The sequence below is a fragment of the Hydra viridissima genome, unplaced genomic scaffold, assembly GCF_058129835.1.
Source record: "Hydra viridissima isolate aposymbiotic clone 2 unplaced genomic scaffold, HvirCarnegie_v1 scaffold_4, whole genome shotgun sequence".
NCBI lineage: Eukaryota > Metazoa > Cnidaria > Hydrozoa > Anthoathecata > Hydridae > Hydra > Hydra viridissima.
The window spans coordinates 18,528,992-18,551,588 of record NW_028324303.1 but is presented as its reverse complement, the minus strand read 5'-3'; the positions used below and the strand labels follow the sequence as shown (position 1 = coordinate 18,551,588).

General features: G+C 28.5%; 1 protein-coding gene and 1 pseudogene across 1 annotated transcript in view; one reads left to right on the top strand and one right to left on the bottom strand.

Moving 5' to 3' along the window:
* The first annotated feature begins 4,399 nt into the window (after window positions 1-4,399).
* LOC149890286 (uncharacterized) overlaps window positions 4,400-22,597 on the top strand; it is a 45,189-nt gene continuing 26,991 nt past the window's right edge. Inside the window, exons 1-6 of the mRNA XM_090085080.1 lie at window positions 4,400-4,740; window positions 7,917-7,950; window positions 8,618-8,688; window positions 8,856-8,909; window positions 8,987-9,058; window positions 9,222-9,341. Of these exons, the coding sequence (XP_089941206.1) occupies window positions 4,502-4,740; window positions 7,917-7,950; window positions 8,618-8,688; window positions 8,856-8,909; window positions 8,987-9,058; window positions 9,222-9,341 (590 nt within the window). The 5' untranslated portion in view covers window positions 4,400-4,501. The remainder of the gene's footprint in view (window positions 4,741-7,916; window positions 7,951-8,617; window positions 8,689-8,855; window positions 8,910-8,986; window positions 9,059-9,221; window positions 9,342-22,597) is intronic.
* The window catches only part of LOC149890289 (uncharacterized), a 6,041-nt pseudogene continuing 4,343 nt past the window's right edge, over window positions 20,900-22,597 (bottom strand).

Genomic DNA, 22,597 nt, shown 5'->3' with positions numbered 1-22,597 from the left:
CAAAAACCGAGGTGTCATCAGAGCTTGCTCACTACTTCAATGAAGATCTAAACAAAAGATTCGAAGGGGAGTTGATGAATATTGAATTCTCTATAGCTCATTTTTTAGATCCTAACAGCAAGGGCATGTGCTTTGTGGATGAGGGGGAAAAATTTGAAGTAGTCAAAACTGCAGTAAAAAAAGCTATGGAAGAACTGTCAAAAAAAGAAATTTTGGCTAGCCAAAGCACTCCTTCCCCTTCAATGTTGGATGATGAAGATGATGACGACTTCAATTTCACTGAACAACTGAGGAGGAAAGTGTTTGGTGCAGGTTACATTAATCCTGGAGGTGAAACAAGCACCAAGAAAGCCATTTCTACTGAAATTGAGGGTTATTTGAATTCAAAACCAGTTCCAGCAAATAAAATGTACTGGAATTCTGGAAACAAAACCAGTATATTTACCCAATAATGTCAAGGCTGGCCAGAAAAAACCTCTGTATACCTGCTGCATCATCAACATCTGAAAGAGTTTTCTCAACAGCAGGGAATATATATACAGCTCTAGAAGAACCAATCTTTCAATCTCAAAGGTTGAGATGTTGGTATATATGAAAGAAAACACTAAGCAACTCAGTAAAATTCAAGACATTGTGTGGCCAGGAAATGAATTTGGAAAATGATTAACTTTCAGTGTGATTTTGACTTTTTTTTATTTCTTAACAAGAAAATCATTTCGTTTCATTGTATATTTGAATATTATAAATAAATAAAAATGAATCTTAATTCGAAAGCTTTTTTTATTCTGAATCCGTATAAATCCGTAAAAATAATATCGGTTCGGATTCCAATTCGAAAAAAATTTTTCGAATTGCAATCCGATCCGAAAGTATCGAATCGGATTGCAATCCGAAAAAATAATCCGAAAAAATTTTAACGAATTATTTTCCGATAAATTATTTTCGGATCAAATCAATCCGTAAGTAGTTTGAACCGTTTAGCATAGATAATTCGGTGCACAATCCGCAAACCGATAAACAGTAACGAATCGGCGGTCTCTAAAAAAGATCCCCTAAGTTACGTTCAACAAATTATTAGGTATGAAATAGAAAAAATTAAAAAAAAACTGAACTAATTGCATACATTTATATCATTTTAACTGACAAAAATTTACAATAAAAGGTAACTATGTTTTTTTTTATAAATCGTATAAATGCGTCAATCGTAAATCTTAAAGAAAAAAAAAAAAGAGTTATGATACCTTAATTACAATAAAAAAAAAAAAACACCACATAAAAACTGAAAGTCGATTTACCTATTTATAGTAACCTATTTTGACATGGCAGGTAATATAAATATTTATCGAAAACGTAACTATAAAATCTATTTCGAAGTACAAGAGGATTAACAATACTAAAAAAAAAAAAAAAATCAAATTGAGATAAATTGCTATTTTGTTATCATGGCTTTTAGTAAATAAAAAAAAGCAGAAGTTCCAATAATGAAACTACCTATTATTCATCTTTAACAATAGTCACCAACGTGAAGGTGTCTATTGTTAAAAATGAATATCAACACAAAACATCACAACAATAACACATAACAATAGAATATTTACACCCTTGATTCTAAAATCAAGCAAAAATAACAAACCAAATTAAAATATGAAAGGCAAAATTAGAAAACCAATTTAAAGTTAACAATATATTTATCTTTTTACTAAACATATAAATACATAAAAGTATATTTGTTTTTATATTCAATATTAGTTATTCAATTACTTCAAATTTAGAACATTAAAACACCCTAGATTTAAAGATCGAGGATGCATAATCTCTCATACACATTACGCTAAAAATTAACAGACATTATGAGTTTCCAGAATAATTAAAAAAGACAAGACAACACAACCTAGCTCTAAAGCAGTAACACCGCCTGGCACAAAATGCTGCCAAATCACACCTCTGCTATAAGTACACTGGTTGGCTGGCAAGGTTATCAATCTTGCTCAACATAATGCCAAATCACACCACTTTGAAAACATGGAAACAACATAATTTAAACATATATGGGTAATTCAATGTGAAAACATCCAATTTTTTTTGAAAATGCAACCCGAAGCAACTTTCAGCTTTCCAACACACATATAACAGAAGCTAGGACCAAAACCATTTTTAAAAATGGCGGTTTTTTGTTGGTTGGAGGCAAACTTTAAGTAGCTATATCTTAGGAACCGATTGAAACTAAAATATGAAATTAAAATTAAAATATGAAAGGCAAAATTAGAAATCAAATTAGAAAACCAATTAAAATATGCTGTTATTCTTTTAACGGTACCACCTATGCCATCACAAGTGGATTTTCCATGGCTGGTTGCAAAAAAACACCCATTCAGCTGTAATCTTGAAATCTTCCTTATGGTGGCATAGATTTATAAAGCTTTTATAGTTTTTATAACGAGCAAAACATCCATCAGAAAAATAATAAATTTTATTGATACCAACTAAATGTTCTTTAATGTACTCTACAATTATCTTCTGAAATTCATATACAAAGCATGTATCATGATCATTGTCATCACTTAAAAAACAGAACAACTTATGCTGAATATTTGTTTCAGAAATTTCCTTTAAATATATAACAACAGGATGTAGTGTACATTGTTATTTACTCCAATGATAACTTTGTATTTCATCCTGTATAACAAAATTGATAGTTCTCTGCAAAATCTGGCTGTATAATACATTCATTGTTACCTAAATTATTTTTTAGCTCCTTCAAATAGCAAGTTTGGCATTTAGCAATATATGAATATGAAGTTAGTCAATGTGAGAAACAACAATTACACCCTTTTTTTCTCATTTAATTTATCAAAATACCTGTTTTTAAGCACTACATTTAAGTAGATTTGATCATGTTTTTATTTCTGTTTTAGAAAAGACCACTCTTCAATTCTTTGTAATAACTATAACTTAACTATTCAGGACAAATTCTAAAAAAAATTTAAAAAATAAACCGAGCTACATCAGCATTTTTGTGGTTTGACTCACCCCAGTAAAATTGTGGTAAACATTTAAATTTTAGGTGTTATGTTCATTTTTAAATATTTTAAGTTGTTTCATTGGATTCGTGGGCCCAAAATATGTAAAGGTACAAACTTTCAGCTTTCCAACACACATATAACAGAAGCTAGGACCAAAACCATTTTTAAAAATGGCGGTTTTTTGTTGGTTGGAGGCAAACTTTAAATAGCTATATCTTAGGAACCGATAGAAATTAGATGATAAAATTTGTTGGATGTTCATAATTTACTAAAAAAGGATGTTTATAATTTACTAAAATCTGTAAGTGGTTTAAAAATCAGCAAAATCTGAGACATAGGGTTGCATGCCCTGGATGTTTTCACACGGAATCACCCATATACAACTATAAACAAATATGGTTTTATATAACACATATAAACACATTCTGTAATAACATTAAATGACAGATATTTTTTTTAAAAAACTAAGAAAATAATAATAATAATAATAATAATAATAATAATAATAATAATAATAATAATAATAATAATAATAATAATAATAATAATAATAATAATAATAATAATAATAATAATAATAATAATAATAATAATAATAATAATAATAATAATAATATACATATATATATAATAATAATAATATTATTATTATATATAATAATAATATAATATAATTATAAAATGTATAAAAATATTATCATATGATAATATATACAGTAATAAAATATGTAAAATAATATATTTTATAATATTCTAAAATTATTACAATCATAGCTGCTGCATGTACTTCTGGTAGCATGATACGACCACATTTGCTTCCTTAAAGAAAAACTACGATATTATTTTGTTAAACACAGATAATTCACCACAAGGGTAGAATTTGAGTACCAGTGGAATTGGATGGACAAATTGGATTATCTTTGGTTCAATAAATAAAAAACTTTTTTATGGAATTTACTATATCATTTATCTTTGTAAATAGTTAAATTTAATGAAAAAAGTTTTAAAAGTAATTAACTTTTCCTTGAATGTATATATATATATATATATATATATATATATATATATATATATATATATATATATATATATATATATATATATATATATATATATATATATATATATATATATATATATATATATATATATATATATATATATTTTATTAAAATAAGCAAAAATTTTATCTCTAAATATAAATTCTTAAGTCTCTGAAATTGAATAATATGAATACCACACGTGCGTTTTTGTTATAAACGGCAGTTGTTTTTTAAAAATAGAACCGCGTATTGAAGACCAATCGTTTGATTACTTTTAAGTTTCATGACCAATTGAAATGCTCGATTATCTTTCGATAGAGAAATTCCTATATTATTTAGAATTATATTTTAGGGGAAGTGTATTTTGTAATGTCAGAAAAAATTCTTGAAACTTCTACTGCTAATATGAAAGTATGAATTTCTAAGTGGGAAAAAATGAATTTTAATTTTCAAGCTGGAATATCTGCAGTTGATTTATGTAGCAAGTATAAAGGTGAAATCAAAAGTGAAGGAAAACACGCAAAATCAAGTTATGAATCGCCTGTAGTCTCTGCTTCCGATGAGTTCGGATATAATTTTCTACAATTTAACAATAACTTCAAGTCACTCGCATCAACTCAAGAAGAGGCCAGCCGCTTGGGTGAAAACCCTCAAGAAAACGAAACTGGCTTAAGGTAAAATATCAATATAATTTTAAGGTACTATTTCAATTTATAAAATTAAAGTAATATACCAATATATAATTTCCTATCTATCTTTATATGTATTACATATCTTTCTAGGTATGTGTGTGTGCACATTGATGACAATATCTTTCATTTTATAAAGTTGTCAAGGATGAAATTTGTTGCTAAGAACCTTACTGCCTTCTATTTGACATTTGCTTAGTTTTTTACCATTCTGTTTTTTGTTGTTGAAAAATTACACATCTTGTCTGTTTAAAACTTTTTAAAAACTTAGTTTTGTTAAAATTGGAACATTGAAATTTGCGTTAATATGAAGTATAAGTTCCTATAGTGAATTATGTCCTTGCATATGATGTAAAACAAGAGTGGCTGTTATGCTTCTATGTGGTAATCAATATCAGTTTATTTTTCCAAAGTTTATACTAATAACTTCAACCTCTCTAATGAAATAAAGAAAAAAAAAAGTCAATTATTTAGCTTAAGTTTGGTAAAGTGTAAAAGTGGGATAAGTATTTTCCACATAAGCTGAACAAAAGACAAGCAAAAGTGTTTAGAAGCTTGATTGATGTTGCTATCTGGTCACCAGTCTGATCTAAATGATGATAAGCATTTAGTGAACTAGTGGAGGTATGATCCAAAATGATTTCATGAAACCTAGCCTAACGATAACTTATTTGCATAAAATGATGCAAAAATTAAAATCAGCCTAGATTGGTCACTAGATCATTTTCTATCTTATTTCAAGATAATGCTAGAGGACACACTGCACAATATTCTTTGAAAAAAATATAGGAATTGGAGTTGGAACTTTTTTATTAACCTCCATTCTCACTAAGCCTAAGCAAATTGCTGCTTAAATGGCAACTTTGTATAGACAATATGGGTGCATACTTAGATAGAGAAAATAGTTCCTTACATTTTTAAGTTACCAACTGATATTGTCTATTTTATCTACAAATTTCATCCTGATGTCAATTAACCACATAATAATATTATCTAATTAGTTCCTTAAAGATTATTGTTTTGCCCTATAAAAAAAAAAAATCACTAAAGAAATGCTAAAACATGTCTGCATTAAAGAAGATAACAATATGCTTGGCTATTCAGATTATAGATTTAAATTTAAAACAAACTAAATGAGGTTATTTCAAGTGAAAACAAGTTCAAAGTCACAGCACTTCAATTGGAAGCTATGCCTGAGCTAAGCAATATTTATCATCAGGGTCATAGCATAAAAAATTATCTTCATCAACCAAAGAATTGCTGCTTGAAGCAGTTTTTGATGGTATTATTCATAAAGAATGAAATATTGGCCAAAGTGTTATAGTGATGTGCTTTAATACAGCATCATCAAACACAGGAAATGTGAATAGAACATGTATGCTCTTGAAGTGGATTTATAAGAAAGATCTTTTTTTGGCTTGCTTACAGACACCATATCTTGGAGATAAGTGCAGGAACAAGATATTAAACAGCTTTCCTACAGTCACATCTTTATGTGATGTATCACTTGTCTTATTTGAATTAGAAAAATCAGCATATATTACACCAAATCTGTCAATCATTTGTTAGATTAAAAGTAAAAAACCAAATGATATAATTGATTTTGTCAAGTTTTGCTCCAAAGCAAACAACCAATTATTGAGAGCTACAAGAATTATCAGTTATCTTTCTTGGCAAGGAAACAACCAGAGGAGTTAAATTATAATACCAGAGGCAATGAGTCATTCTGATTGCATGGCAAGGCTTATTTACTACTGAAAAATGTTTGTATTTAGTATCAATGCAAATATTTTATCTTTTTTCCATTTCTCTAAATCAAAAAAGAAAAGACCTTTCAAAGATATTTGCATTTTCGCTGTGACAATTTTAAAGTTTGGTTTAAAGCACCTACAGCCTTATGCTCCAAACAATTACTGCCAGCTAATAAAGGACTTGATGCAACACAATTAATCAAATATAGGCCAGTGTAAAGATGTTAGAACATTTATGATATTTGTCAAATGAGCTGTGTTCATTCTTGTTTGATGATGCCACTAAAGCGTATGGCATTTTATATAATAATCCATAACCCTTTTTACATATGGAAAAATATGATAATTAGTTAGCTTTTGGAAGGCATGAAAATTTGTTTTAGTATTATTTTCTCATAGTAAATACATTATTGCAATTCTATATCATTTTGTTCATAAAAAAAAACTCTCCTCTACAAAATTCTCATGTTCAATTTATACTTGTTCATAATCCATAAAAATTTCCCAAATACCATTACAAAAAAAATCTGCTCAAATTATATTAACAAAGGTTCTAGTTAAAAGCCATTCAAAGAAGGAAAACTACAAACAAATTTTTTCTAGTACTTTCCACTATATATATATATATATATATATATATATATATATGTATATATATATATATATATATATATATATATATATATATATATATATATATATATATATATATATATATATATATATATATATATATATATATATATTAGACATGTCCAAAAAACAACTTTTTTTAAAAATGTCTGAGCACAGCCGCTAAATGTGTTCTTTGTAATAAATTAATACTAAGTTTAAAAAATTTTTGAATAAAAAAAATTTTTAGGGGTTGCTCAAGACCCTTAAACATCAGACAAGTCCCTAATATTTTGAAAAAAAAAGTTTTTTAAAACCATATCATGTTGGGTCTCAAAAGAAGTGAAATTTTATAAAAATTTCAAAAATATTAACTATTTTATATAAAAATTACCAGTTCAAATTTTATGAATTAAAAACTATCGTTTTTTAACAAAAAATAAAAAAGTGCATATTTTTAAAGTTTTTTTTAATAAACTTTTTAATTTGTGTTTTTTATAAACTTTTTTTATTATTTTTGAAATTTTTATAAAATTTCACTTCTTTTGAGACCCAACATGATATGGTTTTAAAAAACTTTTTTTTTCAAAATAGTAGGGACTCGTCTGATGTTTAAGGATCTTGAGCGACCCCTAAAAATTTTTTTTATTCAAAAATTTTTTAAATTTAGTATTAATTTATTACATAGAACACATTTAGCAGCTGTGCTCAGACATTTTTTAAAAAAGTTGTTTTTTGGACATGTCTAATATATATATATATATATATATATATATATATATATATTTATTGTTTTAGTTTAAGTCAGCAATCCAAAGTCAAGTCAATTTTAGTAAGTGAATTTAAATTTTTTTGTAAGCATTTACTGTTTTTCAATAGTTGCTGTTAAACTACATAGAAATATAAACTTTACAATAATACCTGTTATTAAGATAAATAAATCTATACTAAATGATCAATATCAGCATCAAATTAAAGAGTTTTTTATTTTTTTGTTAGCAATTTTATTTCCAATATAATTGATCATTAATAGCTAGTCACAAGACTGATACCTAGAATGCATTCTATATATAAAATATATGTATATGTGAAATTTAAATAGTTTTCTGTTATGCAAAAGAGGGACACTCTTTTTTTGTGATGGAGAATAAAGCTTATTGGAATATGAAATGTTAAATGTTAAAAATATTAAACCATTATAGATAAATATCTGTCCTGAAAATTTTACACAAATCTTTGTTCTTCAATGTTACTGGATTGATGACTCAAGTGACATTAGCAAACTTCATTCAGAAATTCTCAGTGGTTAAATGATGAATTTATATTACCAAGTAACTCACCTTGGAGAACACAGATTGTAATCACTACAAATGAATAACCTAAAAAAAAATGTGCATGAAATATTTTTAAACTTTTAACAAAAGTTACTTATCTAAATGACCATCTTCTAGGACTGTGTTTTTTGACATGATTCATTTTTTTGTTTTTTGTTTATTTAGGATTCTGTAAAAGATTTAACACAGGTGGAGAAGTTATATTTGTATTTACAGCTATCTTTTAACTGTGATGAGTAAGACTATTAGATATTTATATTTTAAAATGATGCTTACTTTAATAAATCATTAAGTAGTCTTAAAAAATAATTAAATTTGCATTTAGAATATATATATGGTTTTTACAGCAGGAAATATTTAGTTTTAATGTTGTTTAAAGTTATTTCTTTTTTAATACTCTCAGGTCAACTTGCAACTTATTAAACAATAAGGAAAATCAAACTCAAGCTTTTCAATGGTTAGTTTAACTTTTTCATCACAGTTAAAATTCTTCAATACCTTGAGTTTTTTAAACAATTTTTTTATTTTTCAAAGGATTCGAAACAATTTAGAAGAAACTGATAGCACAGTTAACATACCAAAGCATCAAGTCTATGAAAAATATAAGTAAGAATGTCTAATTTAGAAAATTATTTAATATTTTGAAAGTATATTAACATGCTTGATTAAAATTAATGTGACCTATTAAAGTATTAGATATGTTTAAGTCTCGATAATTCCCACTATTGTAAGTTTTAGTAAGTTTTTAATGATAAAAATATTATTTAAGAGAATATTCAGAGCAAAATGGAATCACACACTATCTAGCTGCTCCTGATTTTGGAAAGATAGTGAAATGTATATTTCCAAATGTAAAAGCAAGAAGATTAGGGACTAGAGGCAACTCAAAGTAAGATTTCTTACTTTTACTAAAACAAAGCTTTGAGATATTGAAGTAATGTTTATAACATTATTCTAGTAAATAGGAGACTGTTGTATGATTTAATGTAGTTTTCATATAATTATTAATTATATTGTAAGAGTTTGTGTAACATTCAATTGCTTATTAAAAAGTTGGGAATGTTTTTATTAGGTAAATATCTAACATATTCTGAATACTTTTTTTGTTTGTATTAATTTTTTTCAAATGTGTATGACAGTTTGATAAAGCTTTAAAGTTGTGCTTCAATTGATCACTTTATTTTAAAATGAGGTTGTGATATATATATATATATATATATATATATATATATATATATATATATATATATATATATATATATATAAATATAATAGGGGTAACAATAAGTAGTCAATTATTTAAGCAGGGCACAACAAATGGATGAACATGCGAATGTCTGCTAAAAAAAAGACAGAAAAATGAGTGTCTTGTTTCTTTACTTTTCCTTACACAAACCATAGTCACAAGACAATATGGACTGGAAACAAAGAAAAGCGCTTTGTTTATGTTATTGTTCAAGAAATTACTAGTTCTCATTCTTCCAAAGGTGCACAGTAACTCAAATAAATAAAAAACTGCATAGCTGAAGTCCTTAAATTTTCAATTTTCCCCTAATTTTTGTAAAGTTTTTAGATTTTCAATTTTCCCCAAATGACGCAGATGAGTCTTTTTGAAAAGTTAAGGGTAACCCTAAGAAATATTTCTCAGCATTTTTTAGACTTATGTTGAATAATCTGCCTAAAACCTGCCTAATTATTTTGAAGAACCCACTTTTTCCAATACTCTATTGCAGGATGTAGCAAATGATATTTTAAACTACCTTATCGATAAAAATAAATTCAATGGTGAGAAATGCCAAAAACTGACCATGACTATAAAGGATGCAAAAATGAAGTTTGCAATATTTAGCTGCTTATATTATTCACTAACTGTTCAATAAGCTACACTATTCAAAAAACTTATTCTTTTTATAGCATTCAATGATACTCTTTACTTCTAGCATAAAAAGTAGAAATTGACACTATACAATGCTCATGATAGAGATGGTTTATATAGAGTGAATTCTAAAATTATTGATATACTTGTACAATGTGAACTATTATTTAGAAAAAAAACTTCAACATTTATGAGTGTTTTCTGTAAATGATTTTGCAAAAGAAATTCTTACAAATATAACAGTTATATCTAATTTTAACAATCTTTGTATATCAACTAATACTTCTGTTACAAACAAAATCAAAACAAAAGTGCTTGAGCAGATTATCAGTTTGTTTGTAGGAGTTCAAACATTTTCATTTGCAAAAAATAAATGTGAAAAACATAAATTTGCAAGGTAAGACTCCAAAAAAAGATCACTGCGAACTGAAATGAAGAAACTTAGCTGCAGCAATAAACTTGTGTAACCTAAAATGTTTTAAAACTGCTATTAATCTAACAAAAAAGTATTTTTCATTTATTATAAAAAACTACTAATAACAAATTTTTAAGAGCATTAAATTTGAAAAAAATGTATAAGTTATTAAATGATATTTAATAACTTATACTAGATAACTAGCTATACATACATACATACATACATACATACATACATACATACATACATACATACATACATACATACATACATACATACATACATACATACATACATACATACATACATATTCATGTATATATATATATATATATATATATATATATATATATATATATATCTATATATATATATATATATATATATATATATATATATATATATATATATATATATATATATATATATATATATATATATATATATATGCATACATACATACTAAAATGCAATCATATTCACTAACACAAGAAGTACATAACAACAACAGTACAAAACATCAGTAATTAGTAATAGGAATCAGCAAAAAATATGTAAATATTTATGTTAAATAAATGTTAAATAAAGCATTCTGTTTATTTAAAGAGGTTTTTAAATCTTAAATAATCTTTCTTAACATATCGGAGAAATTATGTATACAAAAATTATTTTGTATACATAACTTTGTTTCCAGACTATATATTCTTGTGACTACGCACAAACATTGGCGTTTGCTTAAACTTTGTCAAAACAAATGCATTACTTCAGCAATTTTCTTTTCCAAATGGTTAAGCGATTGATCATTTTTTATTCATTATAAAAAACACGTAATTGCAATAAAAAAACACATAATTGCAATAAAAAACAATTAGTTATGAAAAATTTAAACGCATTTTCAAAGACTTTAAAAGAAACCATGCTAAAACTAATTTCAATGGAACGAAAAAAGTATTTATGTTTGATAATTTTCTTTGCATGCATTTACAAAAGCATTCAAAATTTTACTAAAAATGACTGGATTTGCAATTACTTTAAAAAAAAATCATGCTTAACGATTACCAATAATCAAGTAATGATTACCAATAACCAAGTAACGAACAAATAACGATTACAATAACAACCAAGCTTAACAATTGCTTTCTTCAATAGTGTACTTTTTTTTTTTTCTTATTTTCCTTAAAGTGAAGTAATGTTTGTTTGCATGTTAAAAAACTTCTAAAAGTTTTTAAAATATTCTTCAAGTTTTACTAAAAAATACATTATCTCTTAGAATATAAAAAGTTATTATGTTTATTATAATTTTATTTTTTTTATTGTGCGTTTAACAACACCAATAATATTGACAATTGAATGGGCATAAGTTAAAAAGTTCTAGCAATTCTTAAATCCATTTATATAAATATAAAAATAATATATAAATATTAATGAGATGTCATTTTGTGATTTATTTCTTTTGTTCCGTTTATTTTAATTTCTTCACGTTTATACGTATATTTTATGAGTAAATAAATTTAACGAACAAAATTGAAAAAAAAAACTTTTGTATCGTTGGATAACAGTTTACAATCATGGCATATTAAAAATCAATAATTTGCGCGCACTTGCGTGTAAAATTGTTTTGAAAATATGAGAATTAATTAAACTCAATAAGCATCTTTGATATATCCAAAAACTTATTAACTACTAGGGTCAATCAAAAAATTCATATAATCAATTTTTTTTATAACAAAGAATAAGCATAGAACAATTAAGTTAAGAGTGGATCATAAGTAAGCACCATTCTTCAAAATAATCTCATTTAAATCTGTTTTCAGTTTTTCCAGTTGCCGTTGCATATAATCATGTGAATGTGACCTTAAGTCTGTCTCCATGGCTTCTTGAACCTCTTCCTTTGTCTGAAAATCCAAATCCTTGCAATAAAATTCAAATGAAGAGAAAGCATATCTGTCCAACAAGTTTAAGTTGGGGCTATATGGAGGTTGAATGACATGGGTGACTTTTTTCAGCAAGAAAGTCTCTGAATGCAGCAGACACATGTGGCCTAGCATTATCGTGCTGAAGGAGCATTGTGTTCCATGTTACTCTTTTCATGCCTTTGTTGACAAAATTAGAATGCATATTTGATAGGAAAAGCATGTACACTTCTGAATTGACCGATTGTCCATTTGGAAGTACCTCAACATAGGCCTTGCCATCAAATGAGATTGCCATACTTTTTGCATCAAATTGTGATCTCCTGATACATTTCGGAGCTTCTTCACCCTTTGAAATCCAAGCGCGATTACTGTGTTTGCACCCGATCGATCTGTGGTAAATCCACTACTCATCCACAACAATTAGACGTCGTTCAACATTCAATTCATCTCTTAGGATGGTCAGAAATTTATACACAAATTCAACCCGGTTTTGTTGATTTGCTTGGGTGAGGCCATATGGAATCCATTGTGAACAAATTGATCTTTTCATCAATTTTTCAGTGATTATTGAATAAACTGAACCAAAAGAAATGTTTATGACATCACAAAGTTGCTCTATTGTTAAAAATTTGTCTTCATCAAGCAGTTGTTGAATGATCTCAATGTTGTCTATAGTTATTGAGGTACTGGGTTTACCTGACCTCAATTCATCTGAAAACTGACTATAATCACTTATGTTTGATGTAGAATACTTTTGATAGTACTTGTATAGTGTTTGAATGGAAGTTGCATCCTCACCCCAGGCAGTTGTTATGAATTTGTGAGCATCAGATGGAGACTTCTGATTATGAGGACAAGTCTCAATTAACAATCTAATACCAACTTTGTCAATTTGCATTATAGCTTTAATTATTTAAATGATCTAAATTTAAAAATATCTATTTTATTAAGCATATATGTACATAAGTTAATGTTAAGAATATCTATGAAAAATTTTATTGGCAAGAATATTAAAACACGAATTATACAAACTTTTTGATTATACTAATAGAATAAAATTTTTTTTGAATATAAAACTCACTTATTTGACATGTATCTCTTACATTAGACGTTCGTCAATAATTTAAGATACAAATGTCAATATCCATTAAAAAAAAAAAAAATTTGTTGCGCCCTGTTAAGTGACAACAAAAAAAAATGAAATTTATTACCTTTAATTTTATTTTTAATCAATTATATAATTTCATCATTATCAATGACCTTTTGCCATCTTGTTGGTGCAGTTTCAATTCCCTGTTCATAAAATTTTGTTTCTTTTGAAGAAAAATATCCTTCTAGGTGATTTTGAATATCATCGACATTTTTGAAATTTTGTTCTTCAGGTAATGTTCCATGGAGCAGAATAAATGAAAATTGGATGGTACTATGTTTGGAGAATATAGAGGATATGGTAAAACCTCCCAGTTAGCTTCCTTACTTTTTTGGGTTAATTTTGCTGCGTGTGGCTGGGCATTCTCATGTTGCAATATTACTCCTTTTCGGTTGACCAGACCTGTTTGTTTTACCAACAATTGGTTGTGCAATCTTTCCAATTGTTGGCAATACAATTCATACAATTGCTTCTCCCGATTTCAATATTTCAAAATGGATTGTGCCTCCACAGTCACACTAAATGCACAATAACATGGTTTAGGAAAGGGAATAGCTTGTTGATTTGGAGAAAACCATTGTTTGGTGTGCTTGTGGGTGTTTTACCAGACCCATTTCTTGTCACCAGTAACAATCATTTGTAAAAATGGCTCACTTCTTTGTCTGCACAAAAGAGATGTGCACATTCTATGCTGTTGATCTTTATTCATCTCAGACAGTAGATGTGGAACCCATATACCCTTCCTGTAAACCTTCCTGATTTTTAAAAATCTTATTGAGCTGTTGATCAAGTAGTTTGAAGAGTATTTGCTAGTTCCTGGATACTCAGTTTGGGATTCGTTTTCACCAATTTTATTAAAGTGTCATTATCAAAACTTACTGGGTGTATACTTAGATCGCCATCAGACAAGTCAAAATCACCATTGGAAAATTTTCTAAACCAATGTTGGCACTTATTGACCTTCAATACATCTCCATACACATCACAAATTTTTTTTGTTTGCGACTGTTGCACTAACACCTGATCAAAAATGAAACAGCATGCAATGATGTAAATGTTCTTCAGTTAGTTGATCGTCCGCCATTTTACACTAGAGTAATAAAAACATTAAGATTCACTTTAGTCACTAAATTCAAGGTCACAGATATTACATGGCACAATAAAACATGTCAGTATGCATTCACGCTCTGAACTAACCTGAAATAAATATTCCAATAAATAATTGATTGCTTATGGGTACCCCTAATATATATATATATATATATATATATATATATATATATATATATATATATATATATAAATTTTGTCAGATTATTTTAGAAAAACAAATGTTTTTGATAAATACTTTTAAAATTATTCTAAAAGCAAGTTTAATCACGATTTTCTATAGCAAAAAATTAATCAATGGTCATTAACTTTCGTTGCTAAAATTTAAAGATTCCCGATGGAGTGTTAAAACTTCAACAAAAAATAATTATCCAAACATGTTGCTTTGTAAACGAAATTAATTGTTAAAAAAAGTTTTTAAATCAATAGTTTTAGTAGGCACCGCCGATTCGGTTCGTAAAATCCGCAAAAAGCCAATCCGACTTATTTTGCGGATTAAAATAGTCAGTTCGTAAAAATTTTTCGGATTAATAATCCGAAAACTAATTTACGAACCACTAGCGAATTTTTTTTTTGCGGATTCACTTCGCTGTTCGGATTATCAATCCGAAAAATTTTTACGAACCACTAGCGGATTTTTTTTTTTGCGGATTCTCTTTGCTGTTCGGATTATTAATCCGAAAAATTTTTACAAATCAATTTAACTTTAATTCGTTTAGCGAATTATACGAATCGCGTTCCGTTCGCGTCACCATTAAATGGTGTGGTCCAAAAAAATTACGTTTTTATTATGTGCGCGTCCTATAAATAGTGGATTTCTTTTTTATTTTCAATCAGTTCTATTTGGAAATCTTAACATACAACAATTCGTTCAACAGATCAAGTCTACTATTCTTCACCTACATTTATTACGGTAAGCCAATATTATATTAATTTGATTTAAAAGTTAAGAATATTTCAAACTGAATTTTTGCGGTTTTTTTTTTTTTTTTTTTGTGGATCGAATTCCTTTGCGAATTATTTCGCTTTGCGGATTGCTTCAATTAGTGGATTGGTCCGATAAAATTTATATTGTAATATTTCTTCTACTTAAATATTAACAGAAATAAAAATAGAAATAGAGATAAAAACTAGTTTGAAAAATTGTTACGCTCATTTCAATAATTAAGGCAAATAATTAGTTCTTTTATTGAAAACTTTATGCATGCCTCTAAAATATCATTTATTGTTAAGACGAATATTAAGGAAAATTTTCAAATAACTTAATAAATAATTAGTTCTTTTTCGGAAACTCTTTGTATGCATCAAAAACTATCACGTTTTATTAAGGCAAATATTAAGGAAATATTGAGGCAAATATTTCAATAAAAAGTCAGTAAATCGAAAATGTGATTTGATCCGTGTTTTCGAATTTTTAATCCGAAAAGTAATCCTTATTAACAATCTGATCCGTTTTTGTGGATTTTAAATTCAATTAAAAATCCGAAATATTCGTCCGATCCTATATGGCAAACTCAATCCGATTCGTTTCTTTTTTTTTTTTTATTTCACTTTTTTTTTCTTTTCAGATGCCTAAGCTGTCTAATATTTGGGAATTCTTCAACAATGTGGAGGAAAACAAGGCAAAATGCAAGGCCTGTGGCAAAATATACTTAATCAATAAAAGCACCACAAGTCCTTTAAGGAACCATTTGAAAAGAGTCCACTTGAATTTATATAAACAATTAGAAAGGAAAGACAAGCAAAAATCAACAATACCAGACATTTTTGATGAGCTTGCCTCTGAAGACTCAGATTTTGAACAAACACAAGAAAGAGGAAAAAAGAGGAGATGTCCACAAACACAAAAAGATACACCAGTATCGCCACAGCCTGGACCAAGTGGAACTTGTGGCACTTCCAACACACAGACACTGCAAGGCAGAAAACAGGCTACCAAACCTGAATGGGAAGTTACTGACATCAATCAAATAAGAACTGTTGTTGACATTACTAAATGGGTGATTGAGGACACTCAACCATTTTCTATTGTAGAAACTGACGCATTCACCCGGATGATGAGAACTGCAACCAACGGTCAATTCAGAGCCATTACAGCAAAGAATATATCTACAAAATACATTCCTCTCCTTTTTAAATTCATCAAGGAACAAGTAAAAAACATTTTCAATTCAGACAAGTCAAATCTTGATGGAGTGGCCTTTACATCCGACGTGTGGACCACTGATCACACCAATTTGTCTTTCATGAGCCTTACACTCCACTATATAGATTCAAAGTTCCAATTAAAGCGCTTCTTGGTAGAAATGTCCTACTTCCCCGAACAACATACTGCCGACAATATTGCCAAGAAGCTCAATGAATCTATCAACAAACTGGAACTTGATTTTGGAGTCAAAACCTGGATAACAGTCGACGGTGCAGCTAATGTCCAAGCAGGTGTTAGGAAATCAATTGGGGTTCAAAGTGCAATGTGGTGTGTCGACCACCGTCTAAATCTAGTTGTCAGTGGTGCTGTCGATGATAAAAGATGTCCAAAGTGGTCAATTCTCAACCACAAAATAAAAAAATTAGTAGGTCACTTCAACCAGTCCTCTCAAAAAGCTATGACTTTAGTTAATGCTGCCAAAGCCTTAAAAAACTCCAGAACGAAAGATGGAACTCTGACCTCCATCAAATGGAGTCTGTGGTGGATCTTCTTCCGGCGATGCATTCTTTAAAGAATCCGAACCCTACTGTTTCTGGAGGTTGTAAGTTGACAGATCTTTTACCAACAGATGATGAAGTGGAATCTATTCAATCTGTCATCCGGCTTCTGAGAGGCTTTTCAGAATTCTCTGAGAAATGCAGCAGTGAAAAGAATGTTAGCATCTGTTCCGTTATTAATTGCCTATACAACATCAGAGGAAGATTAGCAAGGGAGATGATCAAGCCAAAAACCGAGGTGTCATCAGAGCTTGCTCACTACTTCAATGAAGATCTAAACAAAAGATTCGAAGGGGAGTTGATGAATATTGAATTCTCTATAGCTCATTTTTTAGATCCTAACAGCAAGGGCATGTGCTTTGTGGATGAGGGGGAAAAATTTGAAGTAGTCAAAACTGCAGTAAAAAAAGCTATGGAAGAACTGTCAAAAAAAGAAATTTTGGCTAGCCAAAGCACTCCTTCCCCTTCAATGTTGGATGATGAAGATGATGACGACTTCAATTTCACTGAACAACTGAGGAGGAAAGTGTTTGGTGCAGGTTACATTAATCCTGGAGGTGAAACAAGCACCAAGAAAGCCATTTCTACTGAAATTGAGGGTTATTTGAATTCAAAACCAGTTCCAGCAAATAAAATGTACTGGAATTCTGGAAACAAAACCAGTATATTTACCCAATAATGTCAAGGCTGGCCAGAAAAAACCTCTGTATACCTGCTGCATCATCAACATCTGAAAGAGTTTTCTCAACAGCAGGGAATATATATACAGCTCTAGAAGAACCAATCTTTCAATCTCAAAGGTTGAGATGTTGGTATATATGAAAGAAAACACTAAGCAACTCAGTAAAATTCAAGACATTGTGTGGCCAGGAAATGAATTTGGAAAATGATTAACTTTCAGTGTGATTTTGACTTTTTTTTATTTCTTAACAAGAAAATCATTTCGTTTCATTGTATATTTGAATATTATAAATAAATAAAAATGAATCTTAATTCGAAAGCTTTTTTTATTCTGAATCCGTATAAATCCGTAAAAATAATATCGGTTCGGATTCCAATTCGAAAAAAATTTTTCGAATTGCAATCCGATCCGAAAGTATCGAATCGGATTGCAATCCGAAAAAATAATCCGAAAAAATTTTAACGAATTATTTTCCGATAAATTATTTTCGGATCAAATCAATCCGTAAGTAGTTTGAACCGTTTAGCATAGATAATTCGGTGCACAATCCGCAAACCGATAAACAGTAACGAATCGGCGGTCTCTAAGTTTTAGAAATATTGTTGTTTTACAATGAGTAATTTTTAATAATTGACTGATATTTTTTTAAAATTCATTTGATTTACCAATGGTATCATCAAGTATGGGAGTTAAAATCAAGGAATGGTCCCAAGCTCAGCGCAATTTGGTTATTGACTTGTTCAAGCAAGGTAAAACATTTAGGTCGATAAATAAAGCGACTGGAATGGCATTAGGAACCATCAGCGATCTGATTAAAAAGTATAATATGTTTGGATATGCCATTTTTTTGGAAACCATTCCTTTCAAAAACCCATCAAAAATGAAGACTTAAAAAATATGTAAAAATGCCAGTATCATTCTGGAGGAAAGTTTTGTGGACGGACGAGTCAAAATTTAATCTTGTGAAGTCTGATGGAGCTCAAAAAGTATGTAGAAAAAAAGGTAAAGCATTCACACTCAGTTGTATTTGAGGCATAGTAAAATTTAGTGGAGGCAATGTTATGGTTTGGGGGTTATGGCTTGGAACGAAACAGGAAAACTGGAGTTTATTGATGGAATTATGGAATCTGAGGTTTATGTTAATATTCTCAATAAAAATCTTCTGGCTTCAACTAAAAAACTGCGATCAGGAAAACATTTTATCTTCCAACAAGACAATGACCCTAAACATGCGTCGAAGAAAGCAAAAGAGTTTTTTATCCAAAAGCAAGTTGAGTTACTTGAATGGCCAAATTTCAATCCAATTGAAAATCTCTGGGCTATTCGGGATAATAAATGTGGCGCATGATGTCTAAAAAGAAAAGAAGAGCTAAAGATCATGCTCCAAGAAGCTTGGGCTGATATCGACTCAGATACGACAAAGAAATTAGTTTAATTGATGCCATGTCGACTTGCAGAAGTCATAAAAGCTAATGGTGGTCCAACTTGATATTACAAAGTCATAAAAATAATTACTCGGAGAAGCGTTAATCTTTAAAATTTTGTTTGGATACTTATTTGATGCTAAAAAATGGCATAGTTTAAAAAATTGCGTAGTTTAAATGTGTCTTAATTTTTTATCAATTAAATATTATTATTGATATTTTGTTTTTTTGCATATTGAGTTTGTAATAAAATTTTCTTTCTGAATAATCTTTTTTTTTATTTTTATAAAGTCATTTTTTTTCTGAAATAACCTGACAGTTTATTTTCCATAATAAAATGTTTTGTTCGGATACTTATTTCTCTAAGTGTGTGTATATATATATATACATATATATATATATATATATATATATATATATATATATATATATATATATATATATATATACAGCGCCGGCTCAAGGGTATATGGCGCCTGTGGCCATTTTTTTAAATGGCGCCGCCCCCTCCCCCGTACAAAAAAAAAAAATCGTATTATGGACATTCGTGTTGAACTTTCAATATTTATTTACAATTTAACCTTTCTTGCTTTTACAATAGCAAATGATTTAATCATATCTTCTAAGTCCAATTCTTTTGCAATTGCTTGTTCTATTGATAACATTGCCAGACCATCCATTCTATCCTGTGTCATTGTTGAGCGAATATACGTTTTGATTAACTTCATCTTGGAAAAGCTTCTCTCTGCTGTTGCAACAGATAAGGTAGAGTTAAAAGTATTCAGAGAGAGACAAATAAGTTTCCCAAAGCTGCATTCAAACTGTTTGAACAAATAAATTCTAAAATATTTCTTGGAGAGTAGTTTCCCTTATAATGATTTCGCAAATATTTCATCTCTTCAAACAAGTCAGTTCCAGAAACATCTTTCAACTGATTGCAAGATAATAATTTTTTTAAATCCATGCATCTTTTTAGTAATTTATTTTCAGGAATGTTCTTGGCATTTAAACTGTAAAGAAAGTTCAACTGATTATTATGCTGCATAAGCATTTCAAACCAATCCTGCAAAGATCCAATAGTCTGATCTAAAATGCTGCTGAAGAAGTTAATCTTAAAATTGTCTTCTTCAGTCATTAATTCCTCTTGACATTCATAAGCAAACATTCATTTTTTGGTACGACCACGCTTTTTTTCAAATTCGGGCTCAATATCTAGCACAACAGACAATTTTCTTGTAGTTTCTAGCATCTTTTGAAGTTGTTCATCAGTTCTATAATCTTTAACATACTCCAAAGTGTCAGAAATTAATGAAACAGCCTGAGGAATATTTAAATTGATTTCTTGAAGAGATTTGCTTGTTATCTCAATCTGACTCAGCACATCATACCAAGTGATAAGGCAACAAACAAATTTAAAGTCAATTTTCTGCAGTAGTGCTCTGGACTCAGATTTGTTTTTGGTTGCTGTTACTGAAGATACAGGTAATTCGATAATCCAGAAGCTTTCTAAAGCTTGTATTATCTCTCTCAGTTGATGTCTTAATGGTTTTAATGCATCAACTCTACTTGTACATCTGGTTTCACAAAGTCCTTTCAAAGTTAAACCTTTGACAAATCGACATAAAACGTTCTATCGCTGAGTTGAAGATGAGAAAAATACAAACAAATGTTGCACAATGTCAAAGAATGTTACTGCGTCTAAACAGCTTCCAACAACATCATTGACAACTAAATTCAGTGAATGAGATGAGCAAGGACCATAAAAGGCTTGTGAATTTAGATGAAGGATCTTGGCTTGAACTCTGTTTAGTTTGCCTCGCTTGTTCGATCCATTATCATACCCTTCTCCTCTTAAATCTTGCATAGAAATTCCATGAGAATCCAAAGTTTCTAATACTTTTTCAGTCATTTCAGCGCCTGTAGTATCAATAATGTCAATAAAGTTTAAAAAATGCTCTCTTATATCAACTTAGCTAGGAAAATTTTCTTTAAAAAAAATTTTTGTAAAATTGAAATCTTAATCTAAAAACTATTTTATTTTTTATTTATATTTATTTTTAATTTTTTTTGTTTTTGAATTTTGAATTTTCTATTTTTTTGGCGCCCCCTTTGAAGCAGTACTTGTGGCCAAGTGGTGCTTGGCCACACTATTGAGCCGGCCCTGTATATATATTAGTGTTGTTACAACTTTGAAATTATTTGATTGTTGACTAAATCATTATTGTATTTTTCTAAGTCAACCAAAATTGACAAATACATTTTTAAAATTGACAAAGTCGACTAAAATTCGATTTGTTCAAAGTATTAAAAAAAAATTTTTATTCAAATATTTTGACTAAAAATTTGTCAAGCAACATTAAAGTATATGATTATAATATTTGATATTATAATCATATACTTTAATGCTGCTTCACAATTCATTTTTTAGATGCTATGAAATAAATAAAACTTTAAAAGATTAAACAAAAAAACTAGGTGGTATGTAACACTAATATAATGACACTAGCTGTTGTTTTATCAAGAGCATTTTCTTTGTTCAATTTTAATTCATCTAATCTATTAGATGAATTAAAATTGAATAAACAAACAAAATAAAATAGAAATTATCACAAAGTAAAGAAAAAAAACTACACAGATGGGCATTTTATATCATTTTTCACAATAATTAAAGCAAAAAATTAATAAAAAATTTAATTGATAAAAAACGGTGGCCTAGATAAGTGGGGGCAGATAGGGTGGCTAAACTTATTTTGGGATGGCAGATTTATAAAACTTTTTTGAGTACCATTACACATTACTTTACATTTTGTCTAAAAAGCATCAACTAGTTACTATAATGAGAAAAAGGAAACATTAATGAAGT